The sequence below is a fragment of the Ranitomeya variabilis genome, chromosome 1 (assembly GCF_051348905.1).
Source record: "Ranitomeya variabilis isolate aRanVar5 chromosome 1, aRanVar5.hap1, whole genome shotgun sequence".
Taxonomy (NCBI): Eukaryota; Metazoa; Chordata; class Amphibia; order Anura; family Dendrobatidae; genus Ranitomeya; species Ranitomeya variabilis.
In genome coordinates this window covers 223,696,257-223,715,752 of record NC_135232.1, presented here as the reverse complement: position 1 = coordinate 223,715,752, position 19,496 = coordinate 223,696,257, and the positions used below count along the sequence as shown (strand labels likewise).

The 19,496-nt window shown below is 45.3% G+C and overlaps 1 protein-coding gene across 2 annotated transcripts in view; it reads right to left on the bottom strand.

Moving 5' to 3' along the window:
* Positions 1 to 5,640, bottom strand: part of BCL7A (BAF chromatin remodeling complex subunit BCL7A) — a 34,157-nt gene extending 28,517 nt beyond the window's left edge. For both annotated transcript variants that reach the window (XM_077293130.1, XM_077293131.1), the window contains exon 1: positions 5,355 to 5,640. In XM_077293130.1, the coding sequence (XP_077149245.1) occupies positions 5,355 to 5,446 (92 nt within the window). In that variant the 5' untranslated portion in view covers positions 5,447 to 5,640. The remainder of the gene's footprint in view (positions 1 to 5,354) is intronic.
* Positions 5,641 to 19,496: the final 13,856 nt, after the last annotated feature.

Here is a 19,496-nt window from a genome sequence, read left to right as displayed (position 1 = left end):
GCTTCATCGCTCCCTGACATCTCGCTTCTGCACTGGCGTACTTATCTGCCTTTTTGACTCCAGAGTAAAGTACTGCAGTGCGCAGGCGCTGAGCCTCTCTGGCCTAGTGGGTCAGTAGTGGGCACTACAGTATTTTACTCTGCCCTCAACAGGGCAGATAAGTACGCCAGTGCAGAAGCGCGATGCTGGGGAGCAATGAAGGAACAGGAGGGCGGCATCACAAGAAGATGGGAGGCACCGGACCTGCGACACCCATCGAACCGGACCGCCCCCCCGGGGTGAGTATAAGGCCGGGATCACACATACGTGAGATACGGCCGAGTCTCTCAGGTGAAATCCCTCCTCTGGCGCCGGCACTTGGGAGCGGAGGGTGCAGCTCCATGTACTGCTGTGCGGCTGCACGCTCCGCTCCTGAGTGCCGGCGCCAGAGGAGGGATTTCACCTGCGAGACTCGGCCGTATCTCGTGTATGTGTGATCCCGGCCTAATATAAATTATTTTTCTTATCTTTTAGGTCAGACCGAGGGCTTATCTACAGCATTATCTTATAGTGGCCAAAACTGCCGACAGGTTCACATTATAAATTTAAAAAAAAAAAAAAAGAAGAGATAATTGATTTTATTTTTGCCATTTAACACACGGTTTCAATAATTTTACATTTTGATAGCTCAAACTTTTTGGGACATGACAATACTAAGCATATTTGTTGCCATATATTTTTAATAAGGCAATGGCAACTACTTAATCTACAGTACAGTACATTAGATTGAGAGCAGCATTAAATTGGTTACACTGTAGGGATCGGGGAAAGCTCAAGTTGCTGTAGTTACAGGCAGATGCTGGATAAATAACAGCTGGCATCTGCCTAGTATGAAGCAAGCTCAGCTACTGAGCCGGCTTCATTCAGTCACTCATGAAGAAAATGTATATCATAGGTGATTAAAAATGTATTCTCAAGTTATTGAATGGCATTAATTAGACAGCATAAAATAAGCAAGTTGGACTTGCTTTTTCTTTCTGATATCCTGTAGTGAGAGCTTTTATCTTTCATAATGTACAGCTGGTTTCCATGGAATTTGACAACTACTGCCAACCCAGATCCTGGCTGAATATGTACAGTAATTACACTCCAGGATCGGTGTTAACTTCTGACATACCAATCACCTTTCTCCAGCCCATTATCTATGTAGAACAGTTACTCAACTACCTGCCCTTCAACGCCTGACTACAGCTGTTCTTATCGATCATGAAGAATCACAATCACCAGCACTCAGCATCAGGGCTCTCACTGTCCAGAGCCCTGTGCTTGTTCAAATGCCCTGTTATCGGTGTAAATATAGTTCTAACAGAATAGATTCAGAACAAACCACTGTTAGTTCAATCTGTAACAGCAGAACTTGTGCTGAGCTTTATAGTTCTACTAATACAGCTCTGACGCTCACCAGAATGGTCACAAAAAAAAGTTGTGATAATTTCTAGCAACCACAACAATCAAGTTGCAAACATTTAAAATCAGATTTTTTTTTTACCTTGCATGTAGCAGTGGCAAAAATGTGCGTGAAAAAATGCAACCGCATTAACTTGCATTATGCTGCAATGCAGAAGTAGCATAATGAGATGTCATTGTCGACATGTAGCTCCCTTAAAATGAGTTTACACGGAGCGGCCATGGCCTCTAACCAGGTGATTGGCCATTATTTAATAGCCTTTTTACATATACAGACAGGTGAACGGTGCACACTGAACGATCGGTAAAGGATTGCTCAGTGCGCATTGGCTGCCATCATACTCTTCTCAGCAGTGCTCATCCTGTTTACACAGGGCGATGTGATGCCAAGAACAGTCTTTTGTCCAGTACAAAAGATCGTGTCACCAAACTTATCGAGAATATGGAATTGTGAGAAAGAAACAGTCAGGTCCACAAATGCTATAAACCTGCAAATATAGCGTTAATCTGCAGGTTATTTGCGTTCCAGTGCTGCCTGACCGCCTAACTGAATTTGCAGCTTCTGGGAGGAAATTAACTTTACTCCTCCCACAATCCTCCGTCTTTCAGCCATAGAGGAGTGCCAGGGTGGCTGCATACACCTTTCACAGAACTGGTAGTAAGGACACCCCGACACCTTGACTGACAGCTCCCTCTGCACAGATGCGCTGCAGAGCAGGCTGTAAATGTAAGTGCAGAGGTGACCAAGTACTGAGCGGTGACTGAAAGCCGGCAGCTCCAGGGAGAAATAAAGTAGATTCTATCATGGTAGACGCACTGTCAGTAAGGGAGCCAGGCAGCACTGGAAGGGCTACTGACCCGTAAATTAAGCCTATATCAGCTGGACATGACAAGTTCCCTTTAATAACTATCTACGATAATCTCTCAATGTAAACGCACTTTTAAGCTGTGCTCATGTTTATGGTGGACCCTAAATTGGAAATTCTATCAGATTTGACTAGTTCTTTCTTTTTAAAGAAGCTGCGATAAGCTAATGAGGTTGGTTGGGCACATTGGTACAGTTGTACACTGGTTCCAACATTGGGCCATGGCTTCAGTCATAAACATCTGCAGATGTGAATAGTCTTATGGCCCTTATACATGAGAAAATAATTGGTGAATGAGTGTTTATAGTAATACTATTTCTGGATTATCTGGCGCTTTAAACATGCTGCAATCAGGAGCAAAAAGCTTCTTTGTTGGGCAATATGATTTCTACGTATAAATAAGACTCATAGTTACTAGCAACACATAGCCTAGTAAAAACTTTGGATATGCTGCCGATAACATGATACTGTATATGGAGCAGTGTGATCAGCCTGTCCCCATCACTGGGTGCATAAACAAACATTGAGACTTTGATATAGTTGATCAATGCTCGTTATGGGAGGATGAGGACTGTCTACTTTCTTCCTGCCCTCAAGACAACTGACATGCATCTGTGTAATGTGAACAGTGCTATGCGTTTTTATGCATTTAATGTGTATATGAACAATTCTTATGTAATGTGTTATGGTAATATGCAGAATAGTGGTGGGGCAAATGTGGGAACCCCATGATAGCCTATGAGTGTTTTTAGATAATAAAGAGAAAAGGTTATTAGTAATACACTGTAAGGATAGGAAATAGATAAGGAACAGTTAATGTTCGGCACAAGCCCACAGATGGGAGTGCAACAGTGTTAATAAAAGGGGAGCACTTCCCGATTGATGCAAGTCCGTAGTAGATAAAAAGCAAGTTCACTGTTGAGGTCAAGTGCAGTGGGCTGCTAGGGCCACCATGGGCCTATAACTCGGACAGTGGGTTGCCATATAACCCTTCAATGTGGATCCGTCGGTTGGGCCCGGCACCTTGAGACTGGAGTCAGGGCCATGGGAGCCTGCAGGGAAAAATGGGTACAGACTCTAAGGCAGCCGGTAATGGAATCCGGGTGCATTGCCATCAGTGGAGAGTAATTCCTAGTATTAGTGACTTCAGCAGGGAAAGGGATGCTCCATGCAGGACAAGTGCTAGGGCTGAAGTTATGCCCGGTACCTGAGAGAAAGAGGCATAACAGGTTACAGTCTATCTCACCTGCTCCACTGCAATAACCATGAACTGTTAAGTAAATATGTGACAGTTAAAAAGCACTTGGTGTCCCATGGATTGTGTGTGAAGGTTCCAGAAGATAGAAGCCTGGATCCAGCGGAGGCCTATGGCCCACATGACGATCCAGAAGGTGGAAGGCCAGAGCCAGCAGAGGCCTATGGCCCACATGACGATCCAGAGGGTGGAAGCCTGGAGCCAGCGGAGGCCTATGGCCCACGTGACGATCCGGAAGGTGGAAACCTGGAGCCAGCAGAGGCCTATGGCCCACATGACGATCCAGAAGGTGGAAGGCCAGAGCCAGCGGTATGGCCCACATGATGATCTGGAATGTAGAAGGCCAGAGCCAGCAGAGGCCTATGGCCCACATGACGAACCGGAAGGTGGAAGGCCAGAGCCAGCGGAGGCCTATGGCCCACATGACGATCCGGAAGGTGGAAGCCTGGAGCCAGCGGAGGCCTATGGCCCACATGACGATCCGGAAGGTGGAAGGCCAGAACCAGCAGAGGCCTATGGCCCACATGACGATCCGGAAGGTGGAAGCCTGGAGCCAGCGGAGGCCTATGGCCCACATGACGATCCGGAAGGTGGAAGGCCAGAACCAGCGGAGGCCTATGGCCCACATGATGATCTGGAATGTAGAAGGCCAGAGCCAGCGGAGGCCTATGGCCCACATGACGATCCACAAGGTGGAAGGCCAGAGCCAGCAGAGGCCTATGGCCCACAAGTGATTAATGCACCCCACACCTAACAGCACACTGGGACCGGAACAGGATACTTCTGTAGGGTGCTGCAGCAGCAGCTCATCCATAACCATTATGCTCCGATACCTTATAGTTACTGAAGTTGTAAATTTGTGTAGATTGGTTAGCTCTTATGCCCCAACCTCTCTTTTGTTTTGAATAGGTATCAGATCACGATTTGTCTTTTCTGGAGAGTCTCAGTGACGGCCAATCTGCACTCCCACCCCCTGGCTACAGTGAGGGTCGCACACTGCACCTCCACCACAAATCGCAGGGCTCCTAATCATATAGAAACTTCACGGCCATTTAAATGACTGTCCAATAAGGTCATCCCACAATAAGACGGCGGCTTCCCATTGGCTCCCGTGTGTCTGACCGAGGTGTCTATTTCACAATAAATAGATGAAAACAACTCGGATGAAACTTTTTGTGCTGCTGATGGAGGTGTCGCATAGATCGCTCGTCCGGGCCGGGAGAACAGCCGAGATTTCCGCCCGCTCCGGGCTCCGATCGCCGTGAGATGGCAGACAATGAAGGCTGGGGTGATGCAATCGGCGACCGCCGGGGTGACGGACCGCACCGGTGCCAGCCCGGCACACGTGTGAGCGGGAGAACACAGGAGCCGGGGCCCGCCGCCTCCCGCACGCCCCGGGGGGAGCTCGGCCGTGCAGCCGCACTTCCTCTCCAGCCCCATCTTCCCTCCGCACGGGGAGGAGGGAGCTCCGAGCCTCGGGGCCAAAGCGCTAAATTTAAACGAAATCTGCGCTCCCTGCTCAGCTATAAATAGGAGGCCGCTCCGCAGTGAGCGGGGAGGAGGCGGCGGCACCGGCAGCAGCAGCAGCACCGGCACCAGCCTCCCCTCTGCCGGCTCTCGGAGCTGACATGGCTGCCGGCTTTGGCGGGAGCGCGGAGCTCGTGTGGTGACTGTGAGGTATCGGGGGCTTCCAGGAGGCGCAGGGCTCCCCACAGCACCGCTCTCCAGTCACGCCGCCGCTGCCGCCACCTCCCTCCATTTCTCTCCTTTGTTGTCCTTTTTCTTACCATTTCCGTACTTTTTCGATGGCGGCCATAACCCGTTTGATATCATCTTTAGCTCTGCTTCGTGTCTCGGCTCTGACCGAACGTCCCGACATGACTGCAGCGGGTGCTCAGGGAGGGGGAGCGGAGGAGAGCCGCCGCCGGTTACTTGTAGCTTTCTTTTCTCTCACACACACACTCACATACGGCCGAGCACAGGCACACCGCGCATGCGCAGTATCCTGCCTGCCGGGACTCGCAGCGGGGGGATGGGAAGGGAAGCGCTGCACACCCACAATTACAATGCATCAGTCCTGCACCCTGTTCTGTGCCCTGTTATAGGGCGCTGATGGCGGAGAGATGCTGGGGAGACAGAGGGGACGTAATGCCTATGTGTGCAGACATATACACTGTGGTATACTGTGGGGGTAGGTCGTCAGATAAGAATCTGGGGTGGATGGCCCAGGGAAGTTTTTGGTCTGTTAGGGGCATTATATAGGGGAATTATATAGTGCCACAGGTGCATTACACGGTCATCACCGGGCTAAGGCCTTCATACAGGACAATGGCGCACTGTGCCGCTATCATATGTTGGAGCCGGGATGGCGCATTCATATGAGGGTCCAAGCAGGCTCCGACTGGCCCACCCGGGAATCCTCCGGGGGTCCCCTGTGTAGATCTTGGCCCCAACCCCACTGTATGGGCAGTACTTGCCATAATTCACTTCATTCTCTCTGCACAGAAAAAAAGCAGCATCTCATCATTCATTAACCACGCTGCCCAGTTTATTATTATATAGAGATATAGGTAAATTTGTGAACCAGGGTCATGTAATAGTTGTATGCAGGTGAAAAGTGGGGCCCCCAAAATCAATGTTACTGGTGGGCCCTTGGCATCCCAGTCCGACACTGGATCCAAGTACTGTCTGCGCCAAGCGGGCCCCACACGCATATGTATGGGGTAGTGCCCCCTGACCCCACCGTACACTACTCCAATCCGCTTTGGGATAAATCTCGCCAGTCAAAAATATAGCAAAACAGACTTATAGGGTTTAATAGATCCATTGCACTTATGAACATAGGAAGCGGTATTTGTCCATGTATTGTCGATGTATAAAGACAGATGTCATACAGGTGCCAAGAAGGGGCATACAGGTAAAATGCAGATGAAGAAAATCTTTTTTTCTAGATGAAAAACGGCCAATTCTTCATTAGCTTGTCTGACCCCTGCTTTAAAGAAACTGATCTTTAATTACACGTTTGATAAGAAAAAACATGGCACGCCATTTTTCTTATTGGGCCAGGTGTCCACAATCCGGAAGTGGCAGCGCTGCCGTCTACCGAACTCAGGTGAATCCGCATGTGATCACTGAACTGTGCGTAATTACCACGTCCAATACATTCTGTTGATGTAAATTCACATACTGCAGTCTGGAAAGACGCGCTGCATGTCCGTCTTCCCAAATTTCTTGAAATCCCGTCCACTGTGCTGTAACATCTGTCCGCTGCAGGTTTGATGCTGCATAAATACACAGTTTCAAATTGCAGTGACTCCAGATCGTGGGCACATACCTTTAGTCTTTTTCTATTGAAAAATATGCACACAAAAAATCCACGAAAGGGTGCGGAGTTTACAGTGATGGATCTTACACCAGGGCGGACGACAATAGCTGACAGCACAGTCAGGGAAGGAGCTGTTCCTAGAAACATTTTTCTAATCTCGGAATACCCTTCGGCTACATTTCTACGATGAGCTTTTGGTGAGTTTGTGATGTTGCTGATTTTCTGCCCCCCATTAAGTAAAATACGTCACTATCATTTTTTTTAAATATGCAGAGTAAAGAGACTCACCAAAAACTCATTACGCCTCTTTTACATAGTTTTTGTTGGCTTTTTTTTTTAAGAAAAAGTTATGATTATATTTTCTTTTCAGCAGAATATATTTTTATTATTCACACAGGATTTTTATGGGTTTTTTTTTCCTTTATAGGGAGTCCTGTATGAAAGCATAAGGAAATGCCACACCAGTGTTTGGGGAAAAACGCCCTTGACGCACAACCATTTCTGTTTTAGTTCTACCACCAGCTCAGGGGTACAGCTATGGGGATCTTATGCGCCCCTATTTATGTCGACTCATATTGGTGGTGCCCCATATCTTTATTGGGTATTTTATAGACCATATACTGATATCATGGTCATTTGATTGCGCTTTCAAAATATTTAAGGATAGTTTTAACATTAATTAAATAAGTCTAAGATAAGGCAGGATTCCTTAACTTTTTTGAACATTTGCATTGAGAAAGATTTAAAGGGTCATTGGAAACATAATCTTAAGAAGCCTACATCAATCTGCCAAAAGTCTAGTCATGCCTCGGGATTCGGTGCAGCAGTCCTGTTCTCTTCTGTCAGCCTCTCTGTCCACTAGTCCATGAGCCGGGCCAGATATCGGTACCACCCGGAGTGACTAATTTTCTTTGGTATTTTTAGGTAGATGCATGTCTGTAGTTTATTTTTTGATATGATAGCCCTTACATATACGTAGCTTATTAACCCCTTCAGCCCTAGGCCTATTTGTACCCAAGTGCCTAAGCCAATCTGACCTGTGCCACTTCATGGGCTAATAACTTTGGAACGCTTTCACCTATCCAAGCCATTCTGAGATTGTTTTCTCGTGACATATTGTACTTCACGTCAGTGCTAAATGGGAGTCAATATATTTTACCTTTCTATATAAAAAAATGCTAAATATTCGGAAATTTTGGAAAAATCGGCAATTTTTTAACTTTGAAATTCTCTGCTTTTTACAAAAATACTGATACCCCCCATAATAGTTATTAATTTACACTCCCCACATGTTTACTTCATATTGGCATCATTTTGAAAATGAAACCTTATTGTTTTACGACGTAATAGGGCTTATAGTTTTATGCGCAATTTTTCACATTTACAGCAAAACCCACTTTTCAAAGGACCAAGTCACTTCTGAAGTCACTTTAAGGGGCTTACATAACAGAAACCACCCATAAATTACCCCATTTTGCAAACTACACCCCTCAAGCTGTTCAAAACTCATTTTTAAAAACTGTTAACCCTTTAGGTGTTCCACAGGAATTTTAGCAGAATGAAGGCGAAATTTCAAAATTTCATTTTTTTTCCAGATATTACATTGTAATCCAATTTTACCTGCAACCTAGCAAGGGTTAACGGCAAACCCAAACTTGGTTACCCTAATTCTGCAGTTTATAGAAACACCCCACATGTACTCGTAAACTAAAGTATGGGCACACAGCACAGCTCAACACGGAAGGAGCGCTATGTGGTTTTTGGGTGGCGGATTCACTGGAAGAAATCTAGGGGGCCATGTCACATTTGAAGGCTGCCTGAGGTACCCCCACAGTGGAAACCCCAAAAAGTGACCCTATTTTGGAAACTACACCCCCAAGGAATCTTTTAGGGGGTATAGTGACCACTTTGACCCAACCAGTGTTTCACAGTAGTTGGAAACACTTGGTTGAGAAAATGGAAAAAGTGCATTTTTTACATGAAGGTGTCATTTTAGGCTCATTTTTTTATTTTTAAGAGGTGTACCAGCAAAAAATGCACCCCACTATTTGTTCACCAATCTCTCCCGAACACAACAACACCCGATATGTTGTCGTACACTGCAGTATTGGGGAACGGCAGGCCTCGGAAGGGAAGGAGCGCCAAATGACTTTTGGAGTGCAAATTTTACTGGAAGAAATCTAGGGGGCTATGTCACATTTGAAGACACCCTGAGGTGCCCCAACACACGCACACACACTGACACATACACGTTCTGTGCTGAACAGGACTCTCCGGTCTTCTCTGCAGAGCTCCTATCTCCCTCTGTAGAGGCTGACACCTCCCAGGCTTGTGACTGATCACATGGCCGTGACATCACCACAGGTCCTGTAGTCCTGTACTGTGTGCTGCTGCTGGTAAGGAACTTGTGGAGAGAGGGGGAACAGTCACCTAGCACCAGCGCTCCCAGCTCTAAGAACGAGCGCCTCATGAAGGTGGGCCCCTGCCTCCTCCTTCCCTGCGCGGCGGCCTTTCCCCCCGGCGGCTGTATTCGGCGTATAAGACAACCGCCCTCTTGGAGCCATGTTTTTCATGGCTAAAAAGTCGTCTTATACGCCAGGAAATACGGTAAATAAAATTTTAATGTTTTTCTTTGTGTTTGCAGGTGTTTACTGACTATCTAACGGCATGATGGAAGTACCAGCAAGGAAGAAATCACGGATCGACTGTATCATACACTGCTCTAATGATGACAGCGATGATCTGGCGTCCCTTAAGGATTTGGACTCCTGGAAAACATTGCTTAGGGCTGCAGAGATCAGGCAGCATGAATCAGTCCTGGTAGCAGCTAAGGGCCTTGAAGAAGGAGAAATACCACACATACAATATCACCGTAAATGTCGTAGTATCTTTACAATGAAGAAGTCACTGGATTCTATCCTTGGCAAGGGTGTCAATGTCGAAACAGCAAGCAAAATCTCCATGAGGAAGCTACCGAGGGGTGCCCCCAGTGATAGCAGGGTGTATGCCAAAGTATGTATCTTCTGTGAGAAGTCAAGCAAGTACCTAAAAGGAAAACAAACAAGGGAGCCAATTGTCCAGTGTGTTGAGCTACGAGCAGATGAGACGATCCGCAGAGCAGCGATAAGGAAAGGCACACAGAGAATACTTGGTTTACTTAGCAGAGACCTTGTTGCTGCAGAGGGGCACTACCACAAGTCGTGCTACAAACTATTCACAAAAGATGATTCCCAAGTGGCCTGTAGGTCTAGTGCAGCTGAAAATCAGGTCGAAAGCGAGGAAGTACGCTACGAAGAGGCAGAGAAAGAGGCCCTTGAAGAACTCTTCTTGTATATAAGGACTAAATTGTTCCCAAACCCAGAAGTACTGCCTATGATAAACCTCACATCTAGGCTTGAGAGATTAATGATATCCCGTGGTATCATCCAACTGAAACCATCGACAAAGAAACATGTTCGACGAAAACTTGAAACAGAGATTGGGGAATCACTCCGCTTTCTCTCAGATGAGAAAGGTAAGCTTCTAGTCTATCCATGTAGCCTATCAATGGACGACCTTGTCCGGCAAGTACACAGCATGACAAAAGATCTGCAAGAAGCAAGAGCTGCTAACTCTGGAGATATCGTAACCAAAGCAGCAATGCAGCTAAGGAATGAGATCAAGAAGCAAGATGTGAGTCAGCCATGGCCTCCCAATACAGATCAGAATGTCGTTCCTGCATTAGTCACTCAATTCCTGCAAACCCTGCTTACAGGAGATTGTGAGTGCCAAACTACCTGTGAAAGAGCTCAACGTCTTGCCACATCCTTCGGCAGTGACTTGGTTTTTGCTGTTACCAATGGAAAGACAAAGCCACCAAAGCACGTACTGCTATCCTTTGCAGTTAAGTCTTTGACCGGCAATACAGAACTGATTCGAACTCTGAATCGTCTTGGCCACTGTGTGTCATATTCAATGGCTGAGGAGATCGATACAGCCCTTTGTATCCAGAAGTTGGAATGTTCAAAGGATGACATCCCAATGCCAGCAAGTATCTACCCAGGTGTGTTCACAACCCTGGCCTGGGATAACATTGACAGACTTGAGGAGACACTAAGTGGAGCAGGTACATCTCATAGAGTCAATGGCATTGCTGTTCAGTCCAATGTTGCATGCTCTGTGACAAAGAAAGTCCTGCCAGATGTAACCAAGTCGAAGAAAAGAAGCATAACTCTGACAGAATTAATGCTACCGATATACAATGTTGGGCAGCGGGGAGAGCCACCCAGGATTGAGACTTCGAATGTTAACACTACCAAGGAGGTCCAGGATTCAAAAACCAAAAACCATATCTGGCTTCTGGCTAGAATGTCAGACCATGAGGATCAGACCACCAGCAGTTGGACTGGGTTCAACATAAAAATCCGCAGCGACATTGTAGTGGCCCAGGACACTGTAAGCTACCTGCCCACTATCAATGCTCCTGCAACAGCCATGTCCACTGTGAATGAAGTCTTGGAGCAAACACATGCCATCATGCAGACCCTGAAGCTTAACAGAATTGTGTGTGTGTTTGATCAAGCACTCTATGCCAAAGCTGCCGAGGTTATCTGGAAACAGGAGAAGTTCAAGAACATTATAATTAGAATGGGTGTCTTCCACACAATCTGTAATCTCCTCTCTATCATAGGGAACAGATTTCAGGATGCAGGCCTTAGAGATCTGTGTGTTGAATCCGGTGTAATCGCTGAAGGATCAGTGTCTGGAGTGATGGACGGCCGGAGGTACAACAGAGCAGTGAGACTACACAAGCTGGTCTATGAAGCACTTATGAGGCTTGCATGGAAAAACTTCCTTCCATGGCTAGAAGAAAACCATGCAAGGGACCTTCACCATCTGGATGAAACACTGAAGAACATCACAAACTTTCGCATCAGTGTGTCGCAGGGATCCTTCGAAAAGCTCTTGGATAATGAATCTTGCACACTTACCCTGAAGCTCTTTCAAGTTTATCTTGAGACCCTCAGAAATGAACAACTCTCAGCATTCTGGATGTCATACTTGGACATGGTCGAGACCATGCTGGCCCTGGTTCGAGCTTCAAGAGAAGGCAACTGGATGCTTCACCTAGGAGCAATCCGACAGATGATACCATGGTGTTTTGCCTATGACAAGGTCAACTATGCCCGATACCTAACCTATTACTATGCCACAATGTCTCGGCTGCCCATAGAACACCCAGAGGTCCATGAATACTTCATGCAAGGTGGCTTTTCGGTCCAGATCGGTAGCAAGAATCCTTTTGGACGAATTCCTGTGGACCAGACCATTGAAGAGACAATCAACAAAGACACCCAGACACCAGGGGGCACAAAAGGCTTCAGCCTCAAAGTTGGAGCTGTTTCCAGGTTCTACCTGACATCAGAGTACCGCAGTATGTACTTGAGGCAGCTGAGGGCCCTGGTAGGCCAACAATATACTGACTTCAGCCATTCAGACCTACAGGTGTCTAGGATTAGAAGAGATGAAGCCGATGTCCAATCTTTCGTTCAACTGCTGGAGACAGGTTGGGTGAACCCCTTCAACAAAGAGCATGTGTGCGGTCATGTGAACTTCCTCAGTGTACTTGCCTCAGCAATGGCCTGAAGTGCACAGACATGTGCAGATTACAGACATGCCAGAACAAGGGTACTGAAGACGAGCCAGTAGAACAACAGTCAGATTCAGAGTCCGATGTTGAAGATATTATGGAGTAACATATATATATATATATATATATATATATATATATATATATATATATATATATATATATATATATATATGCACATGACATGTTCAGTGTGTATTTACATAACTTGGATTAAATTTTGTTACAAATACTACATCTAGTCACTCCGGGTGGTACCGATATCGTCATATTTGGTTCTTGGCTCATGCTAAAATTCCTGTGGAACACCTAAAGGGTTAACAGTTTTTAAAAATGAGTTTTGAACAGCTTGAGGGGTGTAGTTTGCAAAATGGGGTAATTTATGGGTGGTTTCTGTTATGTAAGCCCCTTAAAGTGACTTCAGAAGTGACTTGGTCCTTTGAAAAGTGGGTTTTGCTGTAAATGTGAAAAATTGCGCATAAAACTATAAGCCCTATTACGTCGTAAAACAATAAGGTTTCATTTTCAAAATGATGCCAATATGAAGTAAACATGTGGGGAGTGTAAATTAATAACTATTATGGGGGGTATCAGTATTTTTGTAAAAAGCAGAGAATTTCAAAGTTAAAAAATTGCCGATTTTTCCAAAATTTCCGAATATTTAGCATTTTTTTATATAGAAAGGTAAAATATATTGACTCCCATTTAGCACTGACGTGAAGTACAATATGTCACGAGAAAACAATCTCAGAATGGCTTGGATAGGTGAAAGCGTTCCAAAGTTATTAGCCCATGAAGTGGCACAGGTCAGATTGGCTTAGGCACTTGGGTACAAATAGGCCTAGGGCTGAAGGGGTTAATAAGCTACGTATATGTAAGGGCTATCATATCAAAAAATAAACTACAGACATGCATCTACCTAAAAATACCAAAGAGAATTAGTCACTCCGCTTGGTACCGATATCGTCAAATTTGGTTCTTGGCTCATGGACTACACTGAGCCTCAGCAGCTTCTGTTGCTGTCCAGGTGCTGATTACCTTTTGTCCATTCTTTTTGGACAGCACGTTTTCCATTTGCTATGTAGCCTGTCCAATCACACTGCAGGTGCTTCTATTTAACCCCTCAACGACCGCCGATATGCATTAAAATGGTGGTTAAGGGTAGTTATTCCCTCATAAGGAAATAGCACCGCTGAGCGCTGGCGATTCACACAGTTGTTAGCTGTACATGACAGCTGACACCCTGCAGTATTAAACGCGACCGGTTTTGCGACCAATCGGGGCCGATGAACCCCTTAAATACTGCTGTCAATCGCAATAGCAGTATTTAAGTTGTTGAAAGGGGTTCACAAGATCCCCTTAGTAATCACCGGACCTCCAGAATGAGATCGCGGGTCCCGATGGTTACTATAGTACCATGAGGTCATGTGATGACCCCAGGGTATGGTGGCTTGTGAGATCCAGCAATAAGTCAAGTCTCACGGGCACTGACAGTGAGTCACTGACCGTCTCATACACTGCTGTACATGAGTACTGCAGTGCATGGGACAAGTGAACAAAATAAAAAATTATACACATCCAACTGTAGAATGACTAAGTGAAAAAGTAAAATAAAACGTAAAAAACACACAAAAAAGCGCACGCAAATCACTAAAATCTGTTTAGCCACTCAAAACGTAGCGTTTGTGATAAAGTACACATAATTGGTATTGCCGTGTCCGGACCAACCCACTCTATAAAACTGGCACATTATTTATTCTGTTTGGGGATTGCTGTAAAAAGCATAATAAAAAGCACACCAAAATCATATTCATTTATTTTTCATCAGACAGTCCTCTCTGATCTTCCATGGGCACTTGTCACTGCCATAGATACATTAGTAGGCTATATATGGTCTACATTAGATATATTTAGGATTTGGTTATTCATTTTGGTTTCTAGTGATATGCATTTTTATAGACCACAAATATTTTACAGGCAGGCACCCCTTTATTGTAATCTGTATCAATTGGATTTATGTTTTGCTTGGCAAGAGCACACTAATATTATATATTAACCCTACATGTACCATACAGGATAGCATGCCTTTCCCCCTTCTGGGCAATCTGCTCTTGATCTTCTTTTGATGTGTTATTTTAAATCTGATTAGTAAAATTTGGTTTTATATTTAATTTTCTGGTTATCTTTCTCGGCTACTGTTATGCAAGTCCGAACTTGTTTACACATTTGTTCATTCTTTGTCTGAAAAATCTGAATAAAAAGCGATCAAAAAATATTATGTACCCCAAAATGGTACCAAAAATATCTCCAACTAAGCCCTCATACAGCTCTGCTCGCCAAAAAAAAGTTACAGCTCTCAGAATATGGTGAAAAAAACCCCCTACTTTTTACAAACAAACATTTTTACTGCGTGATCGCAGCAAAAACTAAAAAAAAAATATAAATCTGGTATAGCTGTAATCGCACCGACCCGAAGAATAAATCCACTTTACCACTAAGGCCGGCGTCACACTAGAGAGTTTTACGGACGTATGCGAGGCGCAAAAACAACGCATTGCACACAGACCAATGATTCTCTATGGGGCAGCTTCTATTTGGCGTATATTATGCATCTGTATTTTACGGGCTTAGAAAATCGCAGCATGCTGCGTTTGTCAGCGTATTGCGCAAACAATCCGCCAATGAAAGTCTATGGGGGCGAGAAAAATACGGACTACACACGGACCATCAGTGTGACTTGCGTAAAATACGCCAGAGTTCATCAGGTGACAGGAAATGTGCCAAGCCCTCAATGAGGAAGCTCAGACATGCTAATTAGCTGAAAAAGCCAGACAGACATCCCGGAAGTCTGCCGCACGCCTCAACGGAGTCTCCTGCATTATTCCAACCGGGCCAGAAAAGAGGCGGCATGGAGAAGTATATGTGGGATCCTTTTCCCAGAATATGAGCAGCGGCCACGTGAGGACCAGAGGCAGATAAGTAAGTACACTCATGTTTCTCTATGAATAATATTGCAAACTGCATTACCTACATGAATTTGGGCCTTTTGATATTTTCATTAACAGTCTCATTTATTTATATAGCACCATTAATTACATGGTGCTGGACATGAGAAAGGGGTTACGTACAGAGTTTTATAGATGTTTACATTAAACAAATTTACAATGACATACTGCTACAGAGGGGAGAGGACCCTGTCCTTATGGCCTGAAATTCTATGTATTTTCCATTATATCGTATTGTGCTTTTTGTGTTTACAATCTTTATGTTGATGATCTTTTTTAAGAAATGCAGGTTACTAGGCCACATTAAAATCTGTTATATCACTGACACATTGTGGTACCCCTGTGCACAATGGCCTTATACATTATTTTTTTCACTTTCATTGCAGTGGAAGATGTTATGAGACTATGGCGCAGCATACGCGACCAGTATAGGAGAGAAAGGCAGCAGCGCCTGCAAAAAAAAGGAAATATATTTATTATGACCAACTCTCCTTTTTAGATCCCAGTATGGATCTGAGACCGTAAGTAAAAACATAAATAAAAATTACACATATGTTTTATAAAGGTAAAATTTGAATTTATTATTAATTATTCTCATACTTTACAAACAGAACACAGTCCAACCTCACTGAGAGGGAGACCGGCTCAGATTCGGAGGCCCTGATAGATCCGGTTGGGGAAGGAGAAGAGGTGGCTGGCCCATCTTCTCATCCTTCCAGTGACATCCCTCCTGCAGCATCTTCAGTTGCACCACAAGATCCGGCAACAACTGGCCAAGAAGCTGCACCACCACCCGCAGCAGCACCACATCCGGGAAGTCAGGATGATCCAGGAAAGAGTAGCAGCCCAACTGTTCCACTGGGGAACATCCCCCCAGCCTGCTGTCATTTCCCGCCGTGGCTGCAGAAGGAGAGAGCTGCAAGAAACTCGCAGGAATGTGGACATTGGGGTCCTTAATTGTTATGCCAGGGCTGCACAGGATGATGGTGAAGAGGCCTATTCCAGGAGCCTGGCCCGATTCCTCCGTCCCATACCCCGTGAGGTGAGGCTACGTGTGAGAGGGTGTTTTCAAATACTTATTGATGCATGTACCCCACCAAATGAACCCTATGAATTATTTGAGTTCATTGAGAGGTGGCAGCTGTCAGCACGTAATGTCCTGCGCCTTCCATCATCTCAACAAGTGCATGCTCAACAAGTATTTGAAGCACCCCCTCTACGTGTGCCTACACCTCTACCCGTTCCCACCCAAAACCCACCAAGGCCAGCACATTACCATATGCCATCAACCTTCCCAATATGACCACTTGTCCAGACCCAGTGCTGGAGGCTGGACCCAACCTGGCTTTGGACGACATGGCCATATTGGGGGGGGGGGGGGGGGTGTTATGATGCAAGGCCTTATTTTCAACCTCATGAGGGCCATACTCAAAACCCTTGTTATAGCCAATACACAACTGGCCAATATGAGCAAGGGCATCATTTTGAGCAGGCACAGACATCATACACACGGGATGATGGACAATTGGCACAAGAAAGGCCACCTGACCAGGACCCTGAGCGCCCGCCATCAGCTCCACCAACTTACAGAAATCTATAATGAGAATTGTTTTATGATAATTCTTTTTTATTTTTGTTTCTAAACATGTTTTTCTTTGACTCTGCTGTAATAGCACTTTGTTATATTTTTCTAACAAAATGGGTTATGTCCTGTTTTCTGAAAAAAAAAACCCATATAATATTAATATGGTGTTTAAAAAACAAAAAAGGCTTTTGCTATAATAAAAAAATATACTGTAGTCAAAAGTCAATTTCAGTTTGTTGGACAAATCATTACATCATACTCAATTACTCGGTTGATAAACATCTGTTACATAAGTCAATGAGACACACATAGTTAAGTAATTTATGCATTTTTTAAAAAATATATATAGATATATATGAAAAAATTACAACAAACAAACAGCATTATCTTGCCAGGGAGTAGCTCCCTGAGGAGAAACAAAATAATTTGTAAAAATATCCCTAACTTTTATGCCAGAAAGGGGACGCTGCGGAGGAAGGACTTGTGCTATAGGCCTACCCACATTAGCCAACATACCTTCAACACTGTCAGCTGAGGAGCACTCATGAATTCTTGTGAAGTTATGTAGAACAACACAAGCTTTTATGACTTCATTTACATTTGACTCACTCAGCTGAATGGCAGACTGGAGAACACGCCATTTGGATGCCATAATGCCAAAGGCGCACTCCATCAGTCGCCGCGCCCGTGAAAGTAACATTAAACACCCGCCGCCGGTGGTCCAGGTTGTGCCGGGGATAAGGTCTCATGACATGCCTGGTCAATTGGAAGGCCTCATCTGCCACAAGTACACATGGGACTGCTTCAGCATTGGAGCCTGGGCGTTGCCGTGGTGGTGGGAGGTCCAACAGGTTTTCACGTAGCCGCCGACCCATAATGGACGCATTGAAGACTAGAGTGTCCAGTTCGCCCATAGGCCCCAATATCTACAATTATAAACCTGTAGTTACTGTCAACTACAGCTAACAACTACAGAGAAAAACTGCTTATAATTATAGAATTGGGTGCCCGAGTTCGGCGGCTTACGCACCCTGATATGTTTCCCATCCAGTGCTCCAATCCAGTGCGGAAATTGACAACAGTCAGAAAAGCCACGGGCTATTTTCAGACAATCCTCCATTTTGGGCTCCGGCATCACAAGTTCATGTAGTTTATCCCATATTTGAACACATGTATTACGCACAATGCCTGAAATAGTGGACCGCCCTTTCAGAAATTCAAGATGTAGTCCCGCATAAGATAATCCAGTTGACAGGAATCTGAAAGAAAAATAAAAATTGTAAAATTCGCTATGTTACAATGCTTTACAAAAACCCTAGTTAACCAAATTAATATGAGTATCAAAAAAGGCAGGAGACCAGTGTACCTTCCTAAATTTACACTTGATACTAACATTTAACATTTAATACATATTTGTATAGGATTTATACAAAATGTATTATAATTTTAAAAAGATGCCATGAAAATCAAAATAGTACAAAAAACATCAACATACAGTATGTGAGGATGGTGAATACATACCGTAAGGTAAGGAGAAGACGCTCCTCTGTAGATATGCATTTCCGCATCCTGATACGTAATTCCTGGGCGTACTGTCTCCAACAAGATATCAAAGGTGGGTATTGTCATGCGACAGTACTGGAATAATTTGTCCGGATGTGTCCGCAGAGATGAATAGAGCCAGTGAAAATGCCCTTAGTGAGGCGTTGCTGCAAAAGTGGATGCACCCACATTCTTCTTCTCCTTCGCGGATCAACTATCACGGGGTATGGCTGGCCAAAGCGGCGTGACAAGACAAATAACACCCGCTGAGTTGGTGTGAATTGCAGGAGGTCACACGTTGCCCAAGTACCACCAAAACACCTACACAAGCACAGCAACAAAATGGCCATATGGGAGGGTTCCACCTGTTGTAGAGGCCTTAACCCCTTTCTGACATTAGATGTACTATCCCGTCGAGGTGGGGTGGGCCCGTATGACCACCGACGGGATAGTATGTCATATGCGATCGGCCACGCTCACGGGGGGATCACGGCCAGGTGTCAGCTGATTATCACAGCTGACATCCGGCACTATGTGCCAGGAGCGGTCATGGACCGCCCCCGGCACATTAACCCCTGGCACACTGCAATCAAACATGATCGCAGTGTTCCGGCAGTATAGGGAAGCATCGCGCAGGGAGGGGGCTCCCTGCGTGCTTCCCTGAGACCCCCGGAGCAACGCGATGTGATCGCGTTGATCCGAGGGTCTCTTACCTCCTCCCTGCAGCAGGCCCGGATCCAAAATGGCCGCGGCATCCGGGTCCTGCAGGGAGGTGGCTTCATTGCGCCTGCTCAGAGCAGGCGCCGGGAAGCCTCCAGGAGCTGTGCACGTCAGATCGCCAAT